The sequence below is a fragment of the Oncorhynchus mykiss genome, chromosome 9 (genome assembly GCF_013265735.2).
Source record: "Oncorhynchus mykiss isolate Arlee chromosome 9, USDA_OmykA_1.1, whole genome shotgun sequence".
Classification (NCBI taxonomy): Eukaryota; Metazoa; Chordata; class Actinopteri; order Salmoniformes; family Salmonidae; genus Oncorhynchus; species Oncorhynchus mykiss.
Window position 1 is genome coordinate 37,709,356 of NC_048573.1, and position 24,503 is coordinate 37,733,858.

At 44.7% G+C, this 24,503-nt stretch overlaps 3 protein-coding genes across 6 annotated transcripts in view; 2 read left to right on the top strand and 1 right to left on the bottom strand.

Moving 5' to 3' along the window:
* Positions 1-7,752, top strand: part of LOC110517304 (bone morphogenetic protein 7) — a 50,766-nt gene extending 43,014 nt beyond the window's left edge. Inside the window, exons 3-7 of the mRNA XM_036987918.1 lie at positions 2,686-2,834; positions 4,643-4,849; positions 5,868-5,944; positions 6,450-6,560; positions 6,762-7,752. Coding sequence (XP_036843813.1) covers positions 2,686-2,834; positions 4,643-4,849; positions 5,868-5,944; positions 6,450-6,560; positions 6,762-6,911 — 694 coding nt within the window. The 3' untranslated portion in view covers positions 6,912-7,752. The remainder of the gene's footprint in view (positions 1-2,685; positions 2,835-4,642; positions 4,850-5,867; positions 5,945-6,449; positions 6,561-6,761) is intronic.
* Positions 7,753-11,710: 3,958 nt separating this feature from the next.
* Positions 11,711-20,489, top strand: LOC110532004 (interferon regulatory factor 4). Of its 3 annotated transcripts, XM_021615575.2 has the most exons (9): positions 11,711-12,114; positions 12,204-12,377; positions 14,993-15,182; positions 15,300-15,385; positions 15,892-15,943; positions 16,039-16,137; positions 18,735-19,121; positions 19,287-19,405; positions 19,719-20,489. In XM_021615575.2, the coding sequence occupies exons 2-9, from the start codon at positions 12,204-12,206 to the stop codon at positions 19,773-19,775; spliced, it is 1,164 nt and encodes a 387-aa protein (XP_021471250.1). In that variant the 5' UTR covers positions 11,711-12,114; the 3' UTR covers positions 19,776-20,489. The 3 variants fall into 3 exon arrangements, with proteins under 3 accessions (XP_021471250.1, XP_021471249.1, XP_021471251.1); XM_021615574.2 differs by having other exon boundaries at positions 11,711-12,377; XM_021615576.2 differs by having other exon boundaries at positions 11,711-12,377; positions 16,075-16,137.
* Positions 20,490-20,634: 145 nt separating this feature from the next.
* The window catches only part of LOC110532003 (genetic suppressor element 1), a 40,408-nt gene continuing 36,539 nt past the window's right edge, over positions 20,635-24,503 (bottom strand). For both annotated transcript variants that reach the window (XM_036987919.1, XM_021615573.2), the window contains exons 2-3: positions 22,655-24,409; positions 20,635-22,402 (exon numbers count right to left, since the gene is read on the bottom strand). In XM_036987919.1, coding sequence (XP_036843814.1) covers positions 21,974-22,402; positions 22,655-24,268 — 2,043 coding nt within the window. In that variant the 5' untranslated portion in view covers positions 24,269-24,409 and the 3' untranslated portion in view covers positions 20,635-21,973. The remainder of the gene's footprint in view (positions 22,403-22,654; positions 24,410-24,503) is intronic.

Consider the following 24,503-nt stretch of genomic DNA (forward strand, 5'->3'; position numbering starts at 1 on the left):
GCTTCTCAGTGGATGCTGCAGTGTACCCAAGTGGCATCGGGAGTAACTCCTTGCATGCGCGTTACCACTCATCTCTGTCTCCCTGTCATGGCTTTTGCGCCATCAGTACAGATACCAACACATCTTGACCACCAAAGTCCATTTGATGTGCCACAAAGCTGTTAAAAAATACCGTCTCCTGTTGTCCTGGTTTCCAATGGTTTTCAGAAGAGGATATCTTCCTTAATTGACCCCCTATAAACATAATGGACATATACCAGGAGCTGTGCCAGTCCTGCCATGTCTGTTGACTCATCCAGCTGTAATGCATAGAAATCACTCGCTTGTATGCTCAGCAGTAATTGTTTCAAAACATCTCCTGCCATGATGCGCTGTGAAACAGGGTTGTTTGATGAAGGCATTTGTCATGCCAACGGCCGTTCTCCATCTCTGGCGCTCGAGGGTGCCAGGCTGCTCTTAATTACGCACACCTGTTACCATCATTACGCACAGCAGTGCTCATTGGACACGCCTGGACTCCTTCATGTTGTTGATTGCCCGTCTATAATTGTCTGCTCCCCCGTTTGTTCCCTGTGTCAGCATTGATGGTGTTATTTCGTCCCCTGTCCAGACGCTGTTTCTGTCCTGCTTAATTTCTGTTGTTTAATAAATGTTCTCTCTGTACCTGCTTCTTGCCTCCAGCGTCGATCCTTACAGCATTGTATGTATAGTTTTTTGTCCTTTTCCCCTAGCATTGTCGCAGCCATATCCATGGCAGCAGGTATAATTAAGTCCTCCACAATGGTATGGGTCTTGCCTGTCCTAGCCACTCGGTAGCGCACCATATAAGATGATTTTAGCCTGTTCTTATTCATGGTATTTGTTGCTTTTATACATGTTTTACTACTCAAAAGTTATCTTAATTCTCGCTCCAAAAACTCCAGCGGCTTATTTTTCAAATGGTCATGTTTTGTTTCTAAATATCTGCGCAAGAGTGAAGGTTTCATTGAGTTGTGAGATAGTACTTTTGCACATATAACACACTGTGGCTGAGGAAAGACACTACTCCCATTATAAGTGAACCTCAAATCAATGTAGATCTCATCATATTTCCGCTTCATCGATGGTCCAACGTCCCTTTCGGTGCTTTCCCGAGTAAGGGGGCAGTAGCTCTTCGACTGCATCAGATTCACAACTGTCAGTGTCCATGCTAGCTGGGCTAACAACAAATGTAGAATTACTGATGCTTGGATGTGCTCGTGGAAGCTGAACAACTTGTGTCGTTGACTGGTGCTGGTAGTAGCTGGTATGTGTCTCCATACTTTTTTTTACCATATCTATATTTTCGAGCAAACGGAATGAGAAGTAGCTACGTTTGGCTACATACGTTAGTGAAATTCGTTAGTGAAATTCCCGCGAGAGAGTAATGGTTAATGTGATTGGATGTTAATTATTTGACTAGGCTACCTGTATTTGACATTGTGTTGTTATTTCGATTGAACACTAGATAGTTTCATTCAATTTTTGGCAGTGAAAAGAGGCTACTCAGGCGAGAAAAACATCACCCAAATGTATAGCCCTGTTGGAAAATCGAAATGCACTGTTTTAAAATGTGTACCACATTTTTATTTGGTGTACCCCCGACGGCATTGCGTACCCCAGTTTGGGAATAGCTGCTCTCGCCAATTCGTTGATATATATGTTGAAGAGAGTGTGGCTTAAGCTGCATCCCTGTCTCACCCCACAGCCCTGTGGAAAGAAAGATGTGTGTTTTTAGCCAATTTTAACCACACACTTGTTGTTTGAGTTCATGGATTTGATAATGTTGTATGTTTTTCCCCCAACACAACTTTCCATCAATTTGTATAACAGACCATCATGCCAATTTGAGATGAAAGCTTTTTTGAAAGCTACAAAGCATGAGAAGACTTTTCCTTTGTTTTGGTTTGTTTGTTTGTCAATTAGGGTGTGCAGGCTGAATACGTGGTCTGTCGTACTGTAATTGGGTAAAAAGCCAATTTGGCATTTGCTCAGTACATCGTTTTCACTGAGGAAATGTACGAGTCTCTCTCTCTCTCTTTCCCTCTCTCTCTCTCTCTCTCTCTCTCTCTCTCTCTCTCTCTCTCTCTCTCTCTCTCTCTCTCTCTGTTTCTCTCTGTTTCTCTCTCTCTCTTTCTTTTACTCTCTCGCTGTCCCTTGTTCTCGGTTTCTTTCTCTGCCTCTCTCTCCCTCTCTCTGCCTCTCTCTCTTTCTCTCTCTCTCCCTCGTTCTCTCTCTCTCTCCCTCGTTCTCTGTTTCTTTCTCTCCCTCTCCCTCTCTCTGGCTCTCCCCCTTAATTCCAGTGTGTGATGGACAGTGTGTTCAGTATGCAGTCGTTTATAAAGCCATTATTGTCAATTAAGGAAATTAAGTGTTCCCCTGGGCCTCACCATCTGGACCCCTCCCTCCCTTTCTTTCTCCCTCTCTTTCTCTATCGCCCTGATCACTCTTCTCCTCAGTTCCATGCTTCACTCGCTCAACCTCACACAATCAAACGTCCTTTCTAAGTATGCAGGCTTGTGTGTGAGTGTGTGTCTTTGTCTGTGTGTTTGTCTGTGTGATTTGTCACACATGTGTATGTGTGACAAATAAAATTTGATTTGATTTGATTTGTCTGTGTGATTGTCTGTGTGTTTTTACTCATGCGTGTGTGTGTTTCTCCTCCAGGGAGTCAGACCTGTTTCTGTTGGACTCGAGGGTCATCTGGGCGGCTGAGGACGGCTGGCTGGTGTTTGACTTGACAGTGACCAGTAACCAATGGGTCTTGAACCCTGGACACAACCTGGGCCTGCAGCTGGCTCTGGAGAGCACTGACGGTGAGTAGAGTGTCTTAGAAGCAGGTCCAGCACCCAGAGGGAGCTCTCTAAATCACAACAACTGTATGAGGGTTCAAACCCAATAGGCACATTGACCCATATCAATATAGCGTCCGAGTACTGATCTAGGATCAGGTCCCCCAAAAAGATGTTGCATGAAGCTTACTACATTATTCAATGTTTTTTTATTTCTTATTTTCACTGCGTCGGGGATAGAGTTCCCAAAACGTCTGTGTACGCTATCCCTGAGGCAGTGCAAATCATTCAAAACAGTGAATAATGAAGTAAGCTTTATGCAACATATTTTTGCGTGTGAACCCATTACACCTCTTTGTTTGTCTGGATTCATTTAAGACACGAGACCGCATGAACAGTATGACCTCAGTGCATACCAATGTCACATGCTCTGCCAGCACACAGCACAGAGACAGAACACATTGATAGAGAATACAGGCCTTCATTATTTAACATCATTCACTATACCCTCATCATCATTATGACCCATTCAGAAGAGATTAAAACAAACAACATGCAGCGTGGATATATTTCTACCATGGATATATCAGGATGGCAGGATGTCTCTCATCGTCAAACAATAACAACAACAGCAGCATCATCAGTGTTTCTGAGGAGACTGTTATCTCAGTGGTGATAGCAGGATGTTAGGTTGAAAAAAACAGACATAGTCTCATATGTTAGGGGCTGTTTGTGTATGTGTGTATGTCTTTGTGTGTGTGCGTGTGTTGGGAGGGAGTATGGGCAGGCGTGTGCTGGCAGGCGCGTGGGATGTCCTGTTGCCGTGGGCTGCTGGCAACCTGAGTTTACCTCGGCACCATCATCACAGGCACATTCCTCTGAGTGAACATCACACACACACACACACACACACACACACACACACACACACACACACACACACACACACACACACACACACACACACACACACACACACACACACACACACACACACACACACACACACACACACACACACACAGCCTAGACACAGTCAGATCCATTGGGAGAGAGTGTTCCTCTTTGATGTGTGGTACTACTTTGGTTCTTGATGTTTCCAAGGTCTAAACTGGGAGTGAACGAGAGAACAAGAGAGAGAGAGAGAGAGAGAGAGAGAGAGAGAGAGAGCGAGAGAGAGAGAGGGAGAGGGAGAGAGAAAGAAAGAAAGAAAGAAAGAAAGAAAGAAAGAAAGAAAGAAAGAAAGAAAGAAAGAAAGAAAGAAAGAAAGAAAGAAAGAAAGAAAGAAAGAAAGAAAGAAAGAAAGAAAGAAAGAAAGAAAGGAATTTAGGGAGGAAAACCTCATATTTGGGAAAACATCAATTTCAGGATTACACAGACTAAAGAAATGGTTCTCATTAGAGACTGAGTGGACCACACACACTTTAGATACACAGTCACACACACACATAGTCAGTCACACACACACATAGTCACACACACATAGTCACACACACACACACACACACACATAGTCACACACACATAGTCACACACACTTTAGATACACATTCACACACACATAGTCACACACACACAGTCACACACACACAGTCACACACACTTTAGATACACAGTCACACACACATAGTCACACACACATAGTCACACACATAGTCACACACATAGTCACACATAGTCACACATAGTCACACACACACACACACACACACACACAGAAACACCTTTACACACATGTAATACGTACGATTAAAAACTACTTGAAACTTAAAACACACACACACACACAGGCAATGTCTCTGACCCTTTGTCCACTGTGTCTCTCCCTGCAGGTGTGAGTGTGAACCCGCGGTTGGCAGGGCTGGTCGGCCGCAGTGGTCCTCAGAATAAACAGCCCTTCATGGTGGCCTTCTTCAAAGCCACCGAGGTGCACCTGCGCAGCATCCGATCAGCAACAGGGGGCACCAAACAACGCAACCCCAACCGCTCCAAAGGGGCCAACAAGGGCCAGGAGGCACTCCGAGTGGCCAACATTGCAGGTAGGGACTGTGGGATGAGGGGTAAGCGAAGCTCAGGGAATGCAGTGAAATGCCATTGTGATATGTTGGTGTATGCTGGGGTAGTGATGGCTGGCTCCGGGTGAAATGGAAGACAGATGGAGGCCAGAGCTATTGCTGTCTAACACAGCCTCCTTACCAGAATTCTCCACATATCTCCAATGGCCAGCAAACATGAACACACGTACGCACACACACACACACAAACACACACACACACATACACACACAACTCATACACACATGCGCGCGCGCACGCACGCACAACTCACACACATTTTCCCCCTCCAAACCACTCTGAGAATGCCTTTTTTTCTGAATCTCCCGTAACAGAGTGTACATAGTTCATAGGGACCTTACGGTGTGAGGTGTGAGAGCGCTGTGTTTATGCAGAGCTCTGAAACATTACACCATAATGCCTGAGCTTCAAATAGCTGGCGTGTTTATTTACACGAGCCTTACGGAGTGGACAGACAGGGCCAAGAACCCGACATGAAGCGAAGGCAGGACCCACGTTTGTGGCAGAGTACATCTGCACTGTGTGTGAGGGGGGTGGGGGCTGGACCAGCCTAGCACACATGGGCCAAATGGGCCTGTTTGGAAGTTTGAATGGTCTTTTTTTTTAAGAGTTGATGAGAACCAGTCGTTCATGATCATTCCCAATCCGAACAAATGACTGGGACAGAACCCATGAGGGTACGGGTTACCAGAGGGAGGGAGGGGTGGAGGGAGGGAGGGAGAGAATGGAAAAGAGAGGGGAAAGAACAGATTGGTGAAAGAGAACGGATTGGTGAAAGAGATGTTTGCAGGCTCTTTGTCCCCTCTCCCATGTGTTCTATGCCGTGGAAGGATACAGAAGGCACAAGGGTCAAGGTCCCTAAACTGTGAAGGTTTAGGCCTATAAAACATAGACTGATTCCATGTACAGTAAGATTCTATGTTTCCGTGCAATAATATTGACAATGTTTACCCCCCCCCCCCCCCCCCCCCCCCTCCCCAGAGAACAGCAGTGCTGATCAGAAGCAGGCGTGTAAGAAACACGAGCTCTACGTCAGCTTCAGAGATCTGGGGTGGCAGGTACCGAGTGCACCCCACACATTCCTCTATTTTCTCCCCCTTCGCTTCCTCTCCTTTTCTTTCATCCTCCCTCCCTCCCTCGCTATCTCTCCTTTTTTTCTCACTCTCCTGCCTTTATCTCTTTCTCACTACTCTTTTCCCCCCTGTCCACCCTAACGTCTTTTCTTAGCAGAGACCTAAATCCAAAGTGATTTACAGGGCTCAATGTTGTCCGTGATATTCACTTCAACAGCTGGGTAAACAGTAGGATATGCTAAGGAGATGTGCAGACTTCTTGCCGTATTGGCTCCAGAGTAAAATATGCACAGTTAGTTCAGAGTTTAGAACCAGGAAGCTTGTTGTTACTACTACCATGACTACCGTGGAATGTATCGCATGCTGATTACACATTCACATGGAGGATAACGGTGTGCCTCTCTTTATCTGCCATCTCTCTCTCTTTTTCTCTCTTGACCCCCCCCCCCCCCCCCCCCTCTCTCTCTCTCTCTCTCTCTCTCTCTCTCAGGACTGGATCATAGCTCCAGAGGGCTATGCAGCATACTACTGTGAGGGAGAGTGTGCCTTCCCTCTCAACTCCTATATGAACGCCACCAACCATGCCATCGTGCAGACACTAGTGAGTAACTAAGAATAATCGTTACTTTCTATTATAATTTGTGTCATTTGTGCAGTCAATGTGCTAGAGAGCATCGACACAAAGACAAATGCATTAACATGCTATCATATTTGCTATCATAGTTATTTTCACTTGATGTTGTCTCCCTTACTCCAACTCCCACCTTTCTTTTCCCTGTCCTTGTCCCCCCTCCCTGTGCAGGTCCACCTAATAAACCCAGACACCATTCCTAAGCCCTGCTGTGCCCCAACCCAGCTCCATGCCATCTCGGTGCTCTACTTTGACGACAGCTCCAATGTCATCCTCAAGAAGTACCGCAATATGGTGGTCAGAGCCTGTGGCTGCCATTAGACTACAGCCAACCTCTCAACACACACAAACACACACACTCACGCACACATCTAAATATCCCTCAACGCAGGTCACTTTCATCGAGACTCTAGACTTTCTTCCCCAGATTCACCTGAATGGACACATGAATGGACTGCATTTCCCAGAGTGCCTTGCTGAGCTCCTGGACGGGAGCTACATGAGGACCGGGCAGACAATCATGCTTATTGAGTTCAACATGGAACACACACACACACATACTTCCTGTGCTTTCTACTGTGTATGAGACATTTTAAACAGTGATTGTATAGTAATACACAGTCAACAATCTTTTGTTCATTTAAATGTTTTTTTATTGTATTTCACTCTGTTTTTCTAGATATTTTTGATCAATTACGTATTTGTATGTTTTTTATGACTGAAAGGCTATAGGAAGTGTGGATGCTCTATGGACTCTTCATGGACCATACTGTGTAAATAGTTTTTTAAACAAAGAGAATTGTATTTATTTCCTGGTCTTGGGCATGTTAAGGGTTTTTCTCCTGTCTCTCTCTCTCTCTCTCTCTCTCTCTCTCTCTCTCTCTCTCTCTCTCTCTCGCTCTTTCTCTCTCTTCCTCCTCTGTTTCTCACCATGCTAGCTCAGAGATTTGTTTTTCCTGCACAGTAACAGTGCTGAATCTATCATCAGTATGGACCTATCACTACAGCCTTGTCATGGGGAATAACTCAGCCTGTTCCTCTCCTTATTCCAAACATTGTCTTAAAGACATAAAAGTTATTTTCAGAATGAAAATACATTCATATACTGTAGCTCTTTTTATAAACTAGACTTTGACTTTAATGTTTTTTTTTACAATAAAAAGCAATAATACAGAGAGTGTTTCAGAAAAACAAAAGGAAGAGAAAGATTGGGGAATGAAAGAGAGAGAGAGAGATTGTGTCTAGGGTGTGTGTGTGTGTGTACGTGTGTACCATTACCTTGAGCACCACGAGTCTGTTGTGTGCCAGGTGGTTTTAGGATGGTCTGTCGTTTTATCCTCTGCTGTAAAGGCTGATGTCTATCTCTTCCTTATTTAAGAGGACTATTTATTGAGAGCCGAGGCTGGTACTCTCTGCCAACGCAACAGTCTTTGTTTTACTGCAAAACTGGTTTAATAAAATCGGAGAAGCATCACTGACTGTCTGATAGTTGATTTCTACCCCCCCTCTCCTACCCCTCCCTCCCTCCCTCCCTCCCTCCCTCCCTCCCTCCCTCCCTCTATTTCCTCAGCTCTCGATTTTTCATCTCTTCTCTTTTCTTTCCCCTCTTTGCTTTCTCCTCTTTCTCGTCTTTCCTATCCCCTCTCACTCATCGTCCCTTTCCTCTCTTCTCTCTCTTCTCTTTCCTCACTCCCCTTCCCCATTGCCTCTTTTTTCTCCCCTCTGTCTTCTCCAGCATCCTGTTTATTACATGGCCTGGCTTGGATTAGTGCTCCTCGCCATTCGCAGACTTCTTAATGCAGCTAAACTTAGCCTGTGTGTATGTGTGTGCGTTTTTCATGCCAAGAGTCTGGAGAACAGGGCAATGTTTCAGCCTCCTCTAGGTCAAACCTTTTACACATAGCAATCTGTAACAACCTAGAGACACGTTGGGACCAATTCCATTTAAATGAAGTTACTGACTTGGAATGGAACCAGCCCCAGTGTATGCCAGAGCCCAGGTGTCAGGGGTCAATAGAGTGATAATATGGCTATCAATCCTCTGCACCCAGAAGCTTTACTCCCCTACACCCACCTTCTGCATCCCCCAGCACTGCCCCCATGCTGCCTGCCCCCAAACTTGACCCCAAACACTGCCTGGCTTTAGCCCTCATCAACCCTCCATCCTCAAGACCTGACCTCCAGCAGCACTGCCAAGCACCAACCCCCCGTAGAAATGAATGAGTGATCTCTATGGCCCACTCATCCATCACCACCTCTGTCTCTGACTTCCTCCTGGTGTCACATTGTTTTATATCCCTTACAGGCTCCACTGTTACTTCATCAGACTGATGAAGAAAAGGAACAGTTCTGTTTATTTGCTCCCCCCCCCCCCCCCCCCCCCCAGAGTCTGACACTTGATGACCCCATACATATACACACTCACAATTATGCCGCAGACACATACACACACACACACTTGCTCCTCTACTCTGAGCTGCTCTAAGCTGGACATAGGGAAAGGGAGACCTGCCCCATTGTGGTGAAGATCGTGTGTGTGTGTGTGTGTGTGTGTGTGTGTGTGTGTGTGTGTGTATCTGTGTGTGTGTTTGTGTGTGATATGAGCTCAACGGTCCTTGTTCTTGTACTTTCGGTAGGCCAGACATTCACAATGACATTGGCCTGTCCAAATACCCCTACTTGCGATCTAAAGGCATTTTGGGTATACAAAAATATACAATTTTACAGTATGTGACATTTAGAAAATGTAGTATGCTTTAAATGCCAGGATGTCATACTCTTTTCGACTTTTCAACTAATAGAATTTGCTGCACATTTCTGAGGGAGAGAATCGCCTTTCCAGACTCGTTTGATAACAGTTGATGATCAGGGAAAGCACTGTACCAAAATGAAAAAATGGTGGGAATCAACGCAACTGCGCATTAGATTAAGCATTCTCAGTATGGACGAGCCTAGTATGTAAAATGTGTTGCTTTCTGCACTCATCTGTACTTAAGAGTACGTTATAAAGAGTATGTAGTACGATTAGTACACAGTATGCAATTTAAGTAAATAGTAGGCAAGCCAGATTACAGACAAGGCCAACTGACTCTTTTTCGTCCAGTTGGTCTGAATGAAAGTATTGCGTCTTCTTTTTCATTGCTGGTATTAAAAGGAGCATGAGGCGGAGAGACTTCAGATAACAATCCTCTTAATTCACACTTCCACTTTCACATGAAATTTGTGTTATCAGCTTTCAGTGTGTGGGCAAGTTAGATCTTAGCCAATCAGAAGCCATTATACTGTGTGTGTTTACATTTAAAAGTGGTTTCCTATTTCTTTTTTAAACAAAATGCTAAATATACTGTAGAAACACAACGATTCACACAAAGGTGAGATAGAGTCTAAGTCTAAGGAATGTGAATACAGAGACAGCCAAGGACAGAAGAGTAAAGGGCCATTTTAATGTTGTCGGAATGCACTCCATATCTATTTGTCAACAAGAATGAATTCACTGTAGATCAAATCAAATATACTGTATATTCTGCGTGCTAATTTGTTGTGATTTTGTCTGGTTGTATATTTCTTTGCATCAGTGGCTAAATGAATCTTCATTGTTACCACTGTGGTTTAGAACAGGAAACTAAACCTATAGCAGACAGAGAAACACGTGTAGACACCCGTACACACACACACACACCCACCCCTCTTAACATTTTAAAGGAAGTGTGTATTTCCCGGCTGTGAAGGTGAAACAACATGACTTCTCAACATGACAGATGTGGTGATCAGGGGGTTATTCCAGCAATAATGCACGATTAGCTACTGTTGTATCAATACATTTTACCTTTATTTAACTAGGCAAGTCAGTTAAGAACAAATTCTTATTTTCAATGAAGGCCTAGGAACAGTGGGTTATTTGCCTTGTTCGGGGGTAGAAGAACAGATTTGTACCTTTTCAGGCACTAAGTATATGGCCATTATACCACGGCTAAGGGCTGTTCTTATGCACGACGCAACTTGGAGTGCCTGGATACAGCCCTTAGCCGTGATTTACCACGGCTGTCAGACAATCAGCATTCATTGCTCGAACCACCTAGTTTATAATGCACATTCATTTCAGGGAATCCAATCCAATCTGAGGGGCTTCTGTCAAACTCTCTCCACTCCTCTCATCTCTGTACCTCTCCACACAGACTGGGCAGGGCTAGAGAGGCATAATTTCTCACAGGACAGCCTTTAACCACAAAAAAATGTATTTCAATGTTTTCAGTTACTTTCAACCAAGCTGTGGGTCGTTCACTCCAGTGAATATCGGATAAATATTTAATACATTGATATGCAGTCTTTTGATGCCTCCTCTCTCTTTTCATGTCATTTTACTATGTCTTTTGAATGGGCTACAATCATACTCATGATGTATGTATTGTGTATTGTGTATTGTGACCTTTTGTGAGAATATTATTTAGCTATGCATCCTGAAGGAGGGTGACTGTGGTGCATGCTCCGTCCACCGCATGACGGAGGGAAAGGGGAACGCCGAGGCTACTCAGTCACGGGGAAAAGAAACTGCTCTGATCGTTGTACCTAACTAATAACTAAGAATGCATCACTTCAGATCAGTAGCGGAGCGTGGGTAAAATCACCAAGGATTCCAAGCCAGTATTAAAAAAAGCCATATTGCAACCTACAGTATGTTGTGATAACTGCGTCGTTTGCTCTATAACTCATTCGTTCATATGCCGCTGTGATATACGATAAGGCCGTGACAACAAAAAGACAATTGATGGGTTATAGAGAAAACAACACAAATATCACATCGTACTGTACCGTAGGTTGTAATATGGCTTTTTTTTTTACTGGTTTGGCTTCCTCAGTGATTCTATCCACACACCGCTACTGGCACACATCACCACTGCTGCTTCCAGACTCTTACTACACTGCACAATTTGTACACTTGCCCCCAGCCCCCTTCCCCAATTGTGCAATCCTGTAATACTTATGCTAAAATATTTATTCTATTCTACTGGGCCATTTACTATATGTTCGATTTCATCACGGTTGTTGCATCGTCAAGAAGGAACCTTGTGTATCCTGTACATACGACTAATAACACTTGAAACATTTTATGAGATCAGTTGTTTCAGACATAGGCTATCACCGTGTGCAATAACGGAACGTACTGCATAATGTTCTACAAGACATCTCCGAGTCAAATCATTTGTTTTGTTGATTTTTAAAAAACTTCACACCTCGCTTTATTTTCACTGTAACGTCACACCTCCCTGCACTCTGAGAGCTACCTGAGCCTATCTAGTCAGAAACTGAAAGTATTCTAACTTTAGCCCACTTACTTTCATTTTCGTCTTGAAAGGCGTCAAACCACTCCAACAATGCGTGGTGATTACCTTCATGGGCACATTTAGCTATAATTTAACTAAAATAAATAGTTGAAAAGATTGATATAGCCTTATTGAAACAAATACATTTTGTTTTTGCCTGTTAGTCTACAGTAGGTACATGTACAAAGAGGGATCATGTGATTGTGAGTAGGCCTACTTGTGGTCTGTACATGGCCAATAATAACTTTTGAACATTTTTTTTTTAAGTATTCATTTAAAACGTATTTTCAAGATGGAGAAGGCAGGCACGAACATGCATCTGAGAGAGTGGCTGATAGCGCAGATAGACAGTGGAAAGTACGCAGGACTCACCTGGGAGAACCAGAACAAAACTATGTTCAGGATCCCATGGAAACACGCGGCAAAACAGGACTATAATCTGAATGAAGATGCAGCCCTTTTCAAGGTTAGAATGTTTATTGTTTCTAGCCTTTTTTGTATTTGTATTTATTAGGGATCCCCATTAGCTGCTGCCTCGGCAGCTACTCTTCCTGGGTTCTTGTGAGTTATGCATGGGTTCCCTAGTAGTTTTAAACAGACAGCTCGGTACATTCAGGTTGTCAACACTTCTTACAAAACAAGTAGTGATGAAGTCAATCTCTCTTCCACTTTGAGCCTTGAGAGATTGACGTGCACATCATTAATGTTAGCCCTCCGTGTACTTTTAAGGGCCAGCCGTGCTGCCCTGTTCTGAGCCAAGTGCCATACTTCGAAGTCCCTCTTTATGGCACCAGACCACACTACTGAACTACTGCACCTAATTTAAGCCTACTTTCTAGTAGGCTTAAATTGTCTACTGTCTAGGTGCGACAAAACTATGGCCTGCCTTGTTGATAGTGGTGTTAGGAAGGCAGAGCAGCAATTTATTATGGACAGACTTCTGCCCATCTTAGCTATTGTTGTATCAATACATTGTACCTTTATTTAACTAGGCAAGTCAGTTAAGAACAAATTCTTATTTTCAATGAAGGCCTAGGAACAGTGGCTTATTTGCCTTGTTCAGGGGTAGAATAACAGATTTTTTACCTTTTCAGCTCAGGGATTTGATCTTGTTACCTTCTGGTTACTAGTCCAACACTCTAAACACTTGGCTATCTGCTGCCACAAATTCATGGTTACTCCAAGCAGTTTAGTCACCTCAACTTGCACAATTTCCACATTATTCATTACGAGATGTAGTTGAGGTTTAGGGTTTAGTGAAGGATTTATCCCAAATACAATGCTTTTAGTTTTAGAAATAGTTAGGAATAACATATTCCTTGCCACCAATTCCTAAACTCAAAGCCAGTGGCATGTAATTAGTAAAGATTGAAAAAGTAAGGGGCCTAAACAGTTACCCTGGGTAATTCCTGATTCTACCTGAATTATGTTGGAGAGGTTTCCATTAAAGAATACCCTTTATGTTCTGTTAGACAAGTAATTCTTTACCCACTATATCGCAGGGTGTGTAAAGCCATAACACCTAAGTTTTTCTAGCAGGAGACTATGATCAATTATGTCAAAAGCTCCACTGAAGTCTAACAAAACAGCCCCCACAATCTTTTTATATTTCATTTATTTCAGCCAATAATCAGTCATTTATGTAAGTGCTATGCTTGTTGAATGTCCTTTCCTGTAAGCCTGCTGAAAGTCTGTTATCAGACTTTGTTTACTGTAAAATAGCATTGTATCTGGCCAAACACATTTTTCACGAGGAAGTTTACTAAGGGTTGGTAACAGGCTGAGTGGTTGGCTATTTGAGCCAGTAAAGGGGGCTTTACTATTCTTGGGTAGCGGAATGACTTTTGCTTCCCTCCAGGCCTAGCGGCACGCACTTTCTAGTAGGCTTAAATTGAAGATATGGTAAATAGGAGTGGCAATATTGTCCGCTATTATCCTCACTAATTTTCCATCTAGATTGATAGTTGGTGGCTTGTCATTGTTGATAGACAAAAATTATTTTTCCACGTTCACTTTACGGAATTCAAAAGTGCAATGCTTGTCTTTCATAATTTTGGCAGACACACTTGTGTAGTGTCAGGATTTGTAGTGTCAGCATTTGTTTTGGTGGCATATCTAAGTTTGCTTATCTTGATTACAGTTATTTTTTTGCATGTTTGTCTAGGTACATGTGCAAAGAGGGATCAAAAACATAACTCTATCCTTTATTTTACATAATATTTGTACAACATCATCAAATAGAGACCCCCCAGAAGATCCATGCAAAATAAAACCTGTGCTGTGAGGTGGCAAAATGTTGTCCAAGTCAATGCAGATTGATCAATGTTATTGATTTCGTTTGTTTGTTGCTGGAACGGAATGTTCATATTCTGTATATTTCTATTTGACGGTGATGTTTTGGTGGTCTCACCTACCGTAGCTATCTTACAGTAAGATTAATGAATGCACTTGCATAAGTCACTCTGGATAAGAGCATCTGCTAAATGATTAAAATGTCAAATGTAAATGTTATACATCATGTAGATCTCATAGTACTGTATTGAATTATTTTCATAATACATTTTTTTAAATATTGATGTCACAATGTATAATTTGTTAAACATGACTGTGTAAAACCTAGCAGTACTACTTATTTCTCTGTGTGTGAGGCAGATGTATAGGATTTTGCAAATGCTGAAATGAAACCATCAAGTGATTTTAAAGGGAAAGGGGATACCTGGTCAACTGAATGCATTCAACTGAAATTAGTCCTCCGCATTTCACCCAACCCCTCTCAACCAAATACGTCTGTCATTGCCATAGTGAGAAGAAAAAAAATTAAACAATAAAAGCTGATTTACCAACAATTCTGAAAATGGATATATAGTATTTTGGAATGAAACTTACTCAATCCTCAGTGTAAGCCACCAACTTATTCCTTATGTCTTATTTGGCACTCATATGCACTCAAATGGTTATTCATATTGTGTGTATCTGTGTGTGTGTGTGTGTGTGTGTATGTGTGTGTGTGTGTGTGTGTGTGTGTGTGTGTGTGTGTGTGCGTGCGTGCATACCTTTATGTGTTGTGTTTCCAACTACCAGGCGTGGGCAGTGTATAAGGGGAAGTATCGAGAGGGGAGGGACAAGGCAGACCCCACTTCCTGGAAGACTCGTATCCGCTGTGCCCTCAACAAGAGCACAGACTTCCAGGAGGTCCCAGAGCGCAGCCAGCTGGACGTCTCCGAGCCCTACAAGGCCTACCGTATCCAGACAGCAACACGCAGATGCTCAGGTACCAGTAGCCTCCATTTTCAGTCTTCTCATGAAGCACGAGTCTAGAGAGCTCAGAGCCCCGTATGGGTTTACAGTGTGAGTAATTACTCTCTAACCCTCCTTCTCTCTCTCTCAGAATCTCCTGAAACTGAAAGTCAGGCGATAATCCAGACCAGGAGCTCCAGTGCTCACCTGAGGAACACCATCACACACCATCCACAGGTAACACAACGGTTTGGTTTTCAATGCTGTATGACAGGTGCGTAGTTGCTGCCATCTAGAGGACACCTATTGCAATAACTTTAGATTACGTTGGGGATGAATTTTGCACACTTGCACTGAATGTTCCTTAACAAGTCAGATGATTTATGACCGTGCTGCTGCTCCAGTTTCAACTGTTCTGCCTTATTATTATTGGACCATGCTGGTCATTTATGAACATTTGAACATCTTGGCCATGTTCTGTTATAATCTCCACCCGGCACAGCCAGAAGAGGACTGGCCACCCCACATAGCCTGGTTCCTCTCTAGGTTTCTTCCTAGGTTTTGGCCTTTCTAGGGAGTTTTTCCTAGCCACCGTGCTTCTACACCTGCATTGCTTGCTGTTTGGGATTTTAGGCTGGGTTTCTGTACAGCACTTTGAGATATCAGCTGATGTACGAAGGGCTATATAAATACATTTGATTTGATTTGATGATGATTTGCTGTGAATATGTGTTTTCCCTCAGTTTGGCTGCCATAGGGAATCAGAGGAAAGGGATGGAAGAGTCAACCCCAGTGGTCAGTATCAGCCTCCATGTATGTGTGACTGGTAGCTGAATCACTGAACAATGTTGAATTAGATATGATATGTGTTTGTGTTCTTTCCCGTCAAGGGGGTTTGGACCATGTACACTACTGTTCCAACACAGGGACTCCCCAGATGGACAGCTCTGCTACCTTCTCCATATTCAGCCCCACACCACAGATCTCTGGTGAGACAATACACTGCAGAGTTATTCAAATTTGAGTGGGTTAATGCTTGATTGATTGATTGATTGATTTATTGATTGATTGAAGGCCAATCAAAAATGTGATTTTCCTGTGTTATATACAGTACCAGTCAAAAGTTTGAACACATGTACTCATTCAAGGGTTTTCCTTTATTTTTACTATTTTCTACATTATAGAAAAATAGTGAAGACATCAAAACTATGAAATAACACATGGAATCATGTAGTAACCAAAGAAAGTGTTAAACAAATATTTCATATTTTAGATTCTTCAAAGTAGCCACCCTTAGGCTTGATGACAGCTTTGCACACTCTTGCTTTTCCAACAGTCTTGAAGAAGTTTCCACATGTGCTTAGCACTTGTTGGCTGCTTTTCCTTCACTCTGTGGTCCAACTCATCCCAAATCATCTCAATTGGGTTGAGGTCGAGTGATTGTGGAGGCCAGGTCATCGGGGCGGCAGTGGTTAGAGCGTTAGACTAGTATCCGGAAGGTTGCAAGATCAAATCCCTGAGCTGACAAGGTAAAAATCTGTCATTCTGCTCCTGAACAAGGCAATTAATCGACTGTTCCTAGGCCGTCATTGAAAGTAAAAATTTGTTCTTAACTGACTTTGTCTAGTCAAATAAAGGAAAAATAAAAAAATAAAAAATCTGATGCAGCTCTCCTTGGTCAAATAGCCCTTACACAGCCTGGAGGTGTGTTGGGCCATTGTCCTGTTTAAAAGCAATTGTCCCACTAAGCGCAAACCAGATGGGATGGCGTATTGCTGCAGAATGCCATCGAACCTCCTCCTCCATGCTTCACGGTGGGAACCACACATGCAGAGGTCATCCGTTCACCTACTCTGTGTCTCATAGAGACAGGGTGGTTGGATCCAAAAATCTCAAATTTGGACTCATCAGACCAAAGGACAGATTTATACTGGTCTAATGTCCATTGCTTGTGTTTCTTGGCCCAAGCAAGTCTCATCTTATTTTTATCCTTCAGTCGTTGTTTCTTTGCAGGAATTCGACCACAAAGGCCTGATTCACACAGTCACCTCTGAACAGTTGATGTTGAAATGTGTCTGTTACTTTAACTCCGTGAAGCATTTATTTGGGGTGGAATTTCTGAGGCTGAGGTAACTCTGGGTCTTCCTTTCCTGTGGCGGTCCTCAGGATAGCCAGTTTCATCATAGCGCTTGATGGTTTTTGCAACTGCACTTGAAGAAACTTTCAAAGTTATTGAAATGTTCCGGAGTGACTGACCTTCATTATAACGTTTCAGGTAAGACCCTAGTGCAGACTATGTTGAAGTAACAATGTTAATTACAGCAACAGGGGCACGACAGGTCAAGGCAGGCAGCGGTCAATTATCCAGAGTAGTGGGGCAAAGGTACAGTACGGCAGGCTCAGGGTCAGGTCAGGCAGAGGTCGGTAATCCAGAGTATGGGCAACGATACAGGACGGCAGGCGGGCTCAGGGGCAGGCAGAGTGGTCAGGCAGGTGGGCTCAGAGTCAGGACGGCTAAGGGTCAAAACCAGGAGGGGGAGAAAAAGAGAGACTTGGAGCTGAGAAAAATGCTGGCTGACTTGACAAACAAGACGAACTGGCAACAGACAAACAGAGAACACAGGTATAAATAAACAGGGGATAATGGGGAAGATGGGCGACACCTGGAGGGGGGTGGAGACGTGAAACAGATCAGGTGAAACAGATCAGGGCGTGACATTCATGTCTTAAAGTAATGATGGACTGTTGTTTCTCTATGCTTTTTTGAGCTGTTCTTGCCATAATGTGGACTTGGTCTTTTACCAAATAGGGCTATCTTCTGTATACCACCCCTACCTTGTCACAACACAACTGATTGGCTCAATCACATTAAGAGGGAAAGAAATTCCACAAATCAACTTTTAACATGGCACACCTGTTAAATGAAATGCATTAATGAAGCTGGTTGAGAGAATACCAAGAGTGTCCAAAGCTGTCATCAAGGCAAAGGGTGGCTACTTTGAAGAATCTCAAATCTAAAATATATTTTAGTTTGTTTAACACTTTTTTTTAGTTACTACATGATTCCATATGTGTTATGTCATAGTTTTGATGTCTTCACTATTATTCTACAATGTAGAAAATAGTCAAAATACATAATGAGTAGGTGTGTCCAACTTTTGACTGGCACTGTATATTTTTCCACACTCTGAGGTTGGAATAATACTGTGAAATTGTGAAAATGATGAAAATGTGTGTAAGAAGTTTGTAAATGTTTGAAAAGAGCCTGAGATTTCTGTCTGTTTTGTTGGGATGGAGTTTTGGCCTGTCTGGTGACATCACCAGGCGATAAATGAGTCAATAGACCAATGAGAAAGAGAATTCCAAACCTCACAGATAGTTTTGGCAAATGTCTTGCTTGAGAATGACTCTTTCCTAAGAATAAATTTTTGTTAATTTTTTACCATTTCAATTGAAATTGATCACGGTAAGGTGCTTAATTATTACCTATGAATTATTTGATATTGAGATAAAAAGGACTGAATTTTGACCTTTAATTAGCATGTGTGTGTTTGCATTGCTTGTGTCTGTGTTTGCATGTGTCCAGACTTCCGTGTGCGGGTGTGTCTGTTCTACCAGGACCAGCTAGTAGTGGATGTGACCACCAGCACCCCAGATGGCTGTTTCATTCTACATGGTCAGGTGCCCCTGGGGAACGAGAGGATCTATGGCCCCTGCACAGCCCAACAGGTCCCCTTCCCCCCTCCAGGGGTCATCCACCTGCCCCCCGGTATCGCTGAGGCCATGGACCGCCTGCTGCCCCACTTGGAGAGGGGTGTCCTGGTGTGGGTGGCTCCAGATGGGGTGTTTATCAAGAGGTTCTGCCAGGGCAGGGTGTATTGGAGTGGCCCTCTGGCCCAGCACACAGACAGGCCCAACAAGCTGAACAGAGAGAGGACCTGCAAGCTGCTGAATGCATCTATATTTCTGAAGGGTAGGGGCTTCACTAATACAACTTCTGTGTAGCAAACAGATGTGATATGGTGAGACAGCGAACCTGGCTCCCGGTCAATCCCTCTCTTATTCTCTCTCCATCCTTCTCCTTCTGTCTTTCCATCCCCTTCTCTCTCTCCACCCCTCCCGTTCCCTCTCCCCACAGAGCTTCAGGACTTTCTCAAGGGGGCGGGACCCAAACCTCGCTATGAGATTGACCTCTGCTTTGGGGAGGAGTTTCCCGACGCCAGCCCCCTGAAAACCAGGAAGCTGATCATTGCACAGGTGGCTAATGTAATGGGGTCAGGGGTCACTGTGGATTAGGGATTTCCTGTGCTACAGCAACTGACCATTTGCCTAGTTTAGTGGGCCCATATTTACAGTATGTTGATTTTGTAATTATGTTTTTGCCTGTACAATGTTATTATATTGTTATATAGTATTAATATGAAAAAAGTTTTTAATTCTATCAATCCAGGTCTTTCCCTCCCATTTGAGCAGTAAACTGTATGTATTCTGCAGTAGCTACCAGCAGAGGTCCTTGTAGTCATAGTCAGTGACAATGTCTTCCTGTCTGTGTGTGTGTGTTGGTGTGCAGGTAGTGCCCCTGTTCGCTGTCAACCTATTGCAGAGGTGCCAGAGGTTGGGGCCATAAGAGAGACCACGCCTTCACACACACATCACCATGGGGGAGGAGGAAAAGGGTCAGTCACAACCCTCTCCCAGCACTGATGAGACCAGGACCCATCTCTAAGTAAACACTTAGGAACATTCCTCCCTGGTACCCTCCTGTCCTAGGCTAGCCAGCCATGATGAGGGGTGAGTCGAGTGTCGAGACACCCCCAAAAAAGATCTGAATTTGACTGCCTGTGTAAACACACTCATAGTTTTCTTAACCTACAGAAGTTGAAATATTGGTTTTATTTTTGTGTTTGACAATATAATCTACAGATAATGTAATCATTTTGCCAGTATACAGTATGTTTGATATCTTTCCTTAATATTTTCCTCATTTACGTTGTGTGAGTAGAGTATGTTTGTACAGTATCTTATATAATATGAAAAACGGCAGCAATTCATTCCTCCATTTACCTCATAATCAACTTGTGATTGAATTGTATGTGCAGCTAGAGTCTAGTAACTATATCAATGGTTTATATCCATTGTGTGATGTATGGAACTGTGACAGACTTATAGACCTGCCTATAGATCAGGTTAATCATTACAAATCTTTAAACCACAAAAAAATGATTGAAATAAGAAACGTTTTATCTTGTGCCATGAATTAAAAATAGTAGTATAAGTGCACACTGCTTGAATGCTCCCATAGTTTAATGGCAACGTTTCAGTCAGGAAAGATGCCATTATTATTAAATGTCATAGTATGGGAGTGTTGGACATCATTTTTTTCCTATGACATATGTCCCCTACAACTAACATAGTACATTGGCTGTGTGTACAACACTTTTGATCATGCATGTATGGGGTATGAAGTCACCGTCATTCAGTATAAATTCATAAAGCTTTTTTTAATTTTTACAATTTCTAGCGAACATCATATAACAGACTCACAATTTCAAAAATATACAATTTTTATAGCTATAACATTTACAAAGAAAAAAAAAAAACAGGTCAGGTTTTTTTTTGTTTTTGAAAAACAAACAAACTAAAAAAAGTTGAAAAAAACTAAAGTGAAAGAGTGTGCTGAATCAGAAAAGATACCCGTATCTGAGTTTTAAAATACTTTCAATCGTTTTTTTCCCTGCGCTCAAACATATACAGTACATGGAGAAAAGAAAGGGGAACAGAAGGGGTACAGAGTACAGTACAGAGGGGTCAAGTGTGTGTTCACAAAGCATCCTGTTCCAACCTGTTATTAGCACCATTACTCTCCTGCCGTTCCATCTTTTTTTAATTCATTTTTTTATGGAAAAACACTCTCGGGGTCAAGGCGAAGTGACACAGACCCACCTGTGTGGGAGAGGATTGTCTGTTACGCAATTTTCATTAGTGTTTTTCCTTCCGCTGAGATAATGTTAAGAACATATTGGAGGGCAATACCTTGGCGAACAAGAGATTAACATGACCCCCCCCCCCCCCCCCCCCCCCGTAACGAGAATAGTAAAAAGGCGAAGAGTAGCTGATACATTCATTTACCTTGCCTGCCCAGACCCACTGACCGATGGACTGACTGACTGACTGACAGTCAAACTTCGTATCAGAAGAAGCGAGAAAATCTAAAACTGAGAACGCATTACGAAAGTGACAATCAGAGAGGTTGCATTAAATCGGTTTAGCATATTTATAGAACATCTGTAATGTAATATATAGTCATATATTTATATATATATATATATATATATATATATATATATATATATATATATATATATATATCTCTCTGCGATAGATATCTTCAATAGAGCTTGCTTCCATAACCCTGATGGAAAACCGATACCCTGCAGAAAACACTGTCAGTAAGTAGACGTGTGGGACCACCATAACAAAAACAGTGTCTCACTCAACGTCTGTCACTGTGGAGCTCTCTGGGAGTCCTCAGACAGCTACCCCTGTCAGAGGTGTGCTAAGCGGAGAGAGGGGAAAGAGGGATGAAGAAAGAGGGCTATAGGCTCATACTTTGGGCAGCAGTGTGGACACAAGTAAAGTTGCATTTCTTTGTCCTTCCCTGCAACCCTGCCTTGTGGTCTCTCTACAGTGTGGCCATGTGTGTGCTCTAGAGACAAGGAGGGTGTGTTTGTGCTTGCATGTGTGTGTTTCTGTGTGTGTGTGCGCGTGTGTAAGCTCTACTGCCGCTTCCTATGCTTGGAGCCGTGAGGTAAATTGGTGGTCTTGTCAGTACCCGGTAGCTTCGGTAGTTCCAGTAGGGGGTAGGAGGTCGGGGGCGGACCATCGCCTCTTGCGTGAGCGTGGCTGCTCCTGGGTGGGAGGGTCTGCAGGGGGCAGAGGAAGAGGAGGAGGGGCGAGAGCAGGGGAGGGATGAGAAAGAGGAGGAGGAGGGGGAGGCGGGGGCATGTCTTCCCTGTGTGAGCTGGCGCCGGCCCTGGCCCGAGTGTGTGTGCGATGGCCCCGCGGGGCTGTGCGTGTGTGTGAGTGTGTGTGTGTGCGAGGTGTGTGTGAAGGGGTGAGGGCAAGGCAGATGTCTCCCTCGCTGAGTTGACGGCAGGATAGGCCGTAGAGCTGGGAGGTTCTCTGGGGACAGCAGGAAGACCAGCCGCGGTCCCGAACGAAGAACGGGTACTCCACCAGAACTGTTAGTAACTCCTACACAGACAGAACAACAACAACATATTCACAACAGTGCTGGGGATATACATCTTTTTATACTAAGGAGATTAAATTTAAATTATGATTTGAAAAATAAGCAAATTTGTCATATGTTAACATGTTTGAGTGATTGGAGAGGATTGCAAACGTTTGCTTATGTAGTGAATGACCAGTGCCTTTATTAAAATATATTGTCTAGAAGTGACTCAGATAGAGAATAGAAATCTAGAAGATAGATGAGCCCCTGACCTGAGTGTTGCGGTCTGTGAGGAGGACCTGCAGGTGGTTGAAGCCGTGTGTGTCGCTGGGGGCGATGAGCAGAATGGTGCAGGTGCTCAGGTGGAACTCCGGGGAGGTGTTGGCACTCCTTAGGAAGTCCTCCGTCCTCAGTTCCTCCACACGCTTTAGACGGCCCCCCACCAGCTCAATCAGAGATCCCTTGGCAAAATGAGGTAGGAGTGCTGGGGGGTTGTGGTGGTGGTGGGGGGCAGGGGGTGAGGTGGCCGTGAGGGGAAGGAGGGGGGAGGCGTGGGGACGTGAGTACTGCCGCCCAGGGGAAAGGTCTCCGCTGTCTTTGTCTCTGTCCCGTTCACTGTCTCTCTCCCGGTTGTCTCTGTCTTGTTCACGTTTTCTCTCTCTGTCTAGTTCTCGTCGTCTGTCTCGTTCTCTGTCTCGCTCTCGTTCCCTCTCTCTGTCGCTCTCTGTGACGTGGCTGTTGGGCTGCTCCTGAGGCGAGTGCTGTGAGTTCCTCATGGTGTGCAGGCCGTACTGAGGGCTGCCTGAGGGGCTGTACAGGGGGAAGGGCTGAGCCTGGGGGTTGAGGTGGTTGGACTGTAGGGTAGAGTACATCGACCCCAGGGAGTAGTAAATCTGGGCCTTAGCCGGAGAGCTCCCCAGGGGGTCCAGGAGCTCCCCTCTCCCTGCCCTGGGGTCTGCCCGATGGGGTTGGGGCCTGCTAGGGATCAGGGTGAGGGTCCCAGGCTTTGGCGTCCCACGGGGATCCCTGTCCTGCAGAGAGGAATGTGAGTCAGGGCCCTCCGGAGGTGGCGCTCGGGAATCTTGGAAAACCGCAACCGTCTGAGAACGTCCCATGGGATCCTCCTGGTGTCTCCGCCGCCCGTTGGCATGGGAACCGTGGAGGCTGCCGCCCAGCCTGGCCCTGCCGCTGGGTTCGTTCCCGTACTCTCCTGAGGGGGGCGCCACCCTGGAGGCAGAGGCAGTCCTGCTGTCCGGGCCATCCAGCCCGTTGGGCCTCTTGCCCAGGTATCTGTGTCTGCCTTCAGTCATGGAGGTGTCAGGACGGTAGAGGGGGGGCTGACTGAACAGGTGGGAGGGGGAGAAGAGAGAGGAGCTATAGTCCCTTCGTTCTGTGTTGAAATAGGACCACATCTCTCTGGAGTCAGCAGGGAAGGGGCTCTTGAAGGAGGAAGAGGATGAGCAGGGTGGAAGGGGAAGGGGGATTTCACCTCGGAGCCACCTGGAGTGATGGGGGAGTGGGGAAGGGAGAAGATCATCCCTCCAGGAGGGTGAGCCTGACCCCCTCCTCTCTCCTACCTGGCCTGGGAGGAAGGGTAGAGGGACAGAGGGGGTATAAGGCAGGTGCCATGGCAGGGGGAGGGGGATACCAGGGGGTGGGAGGGGAGGTGGGGGAGAGGGTAGCAGACTGTGGGGGTTCGTCAGAGCCTCGTCGCTGTTCTCCCTGCACCCCTCATCTCTCCCTGAGCTGCCGGCAGGCCGGGTCCTGAGGGGCGAGGCGGGCGGTTTGAACTCGTCCAGGAGGGTGCGCTGGTCAACCGAGCCCTGCCGGGATTCCCTCTTCTTGGGGGGGAGGCACTCTTTGCCGCGGTCGGGGCTGGGATTCATGGGTGAGCGCCAGCAGCGGCGGGCGGGGGCGGCTAGGTTACATGGGACTCACGGGAAAACGAGGGCCGCAGAGAGAGGGGAGGGCCTCGACACGACATCACTGTCAGATCACTGACACCCTAGTCCTGAACGACCTATCACCTACACAGAGAGACAGGGGAGGAGGGGAGAGAGAGAGCGAACAAGAGAGGAGGGAGACAAAGGGAGGTAGCCGAGAGAAAGAGAGATTGAGTGA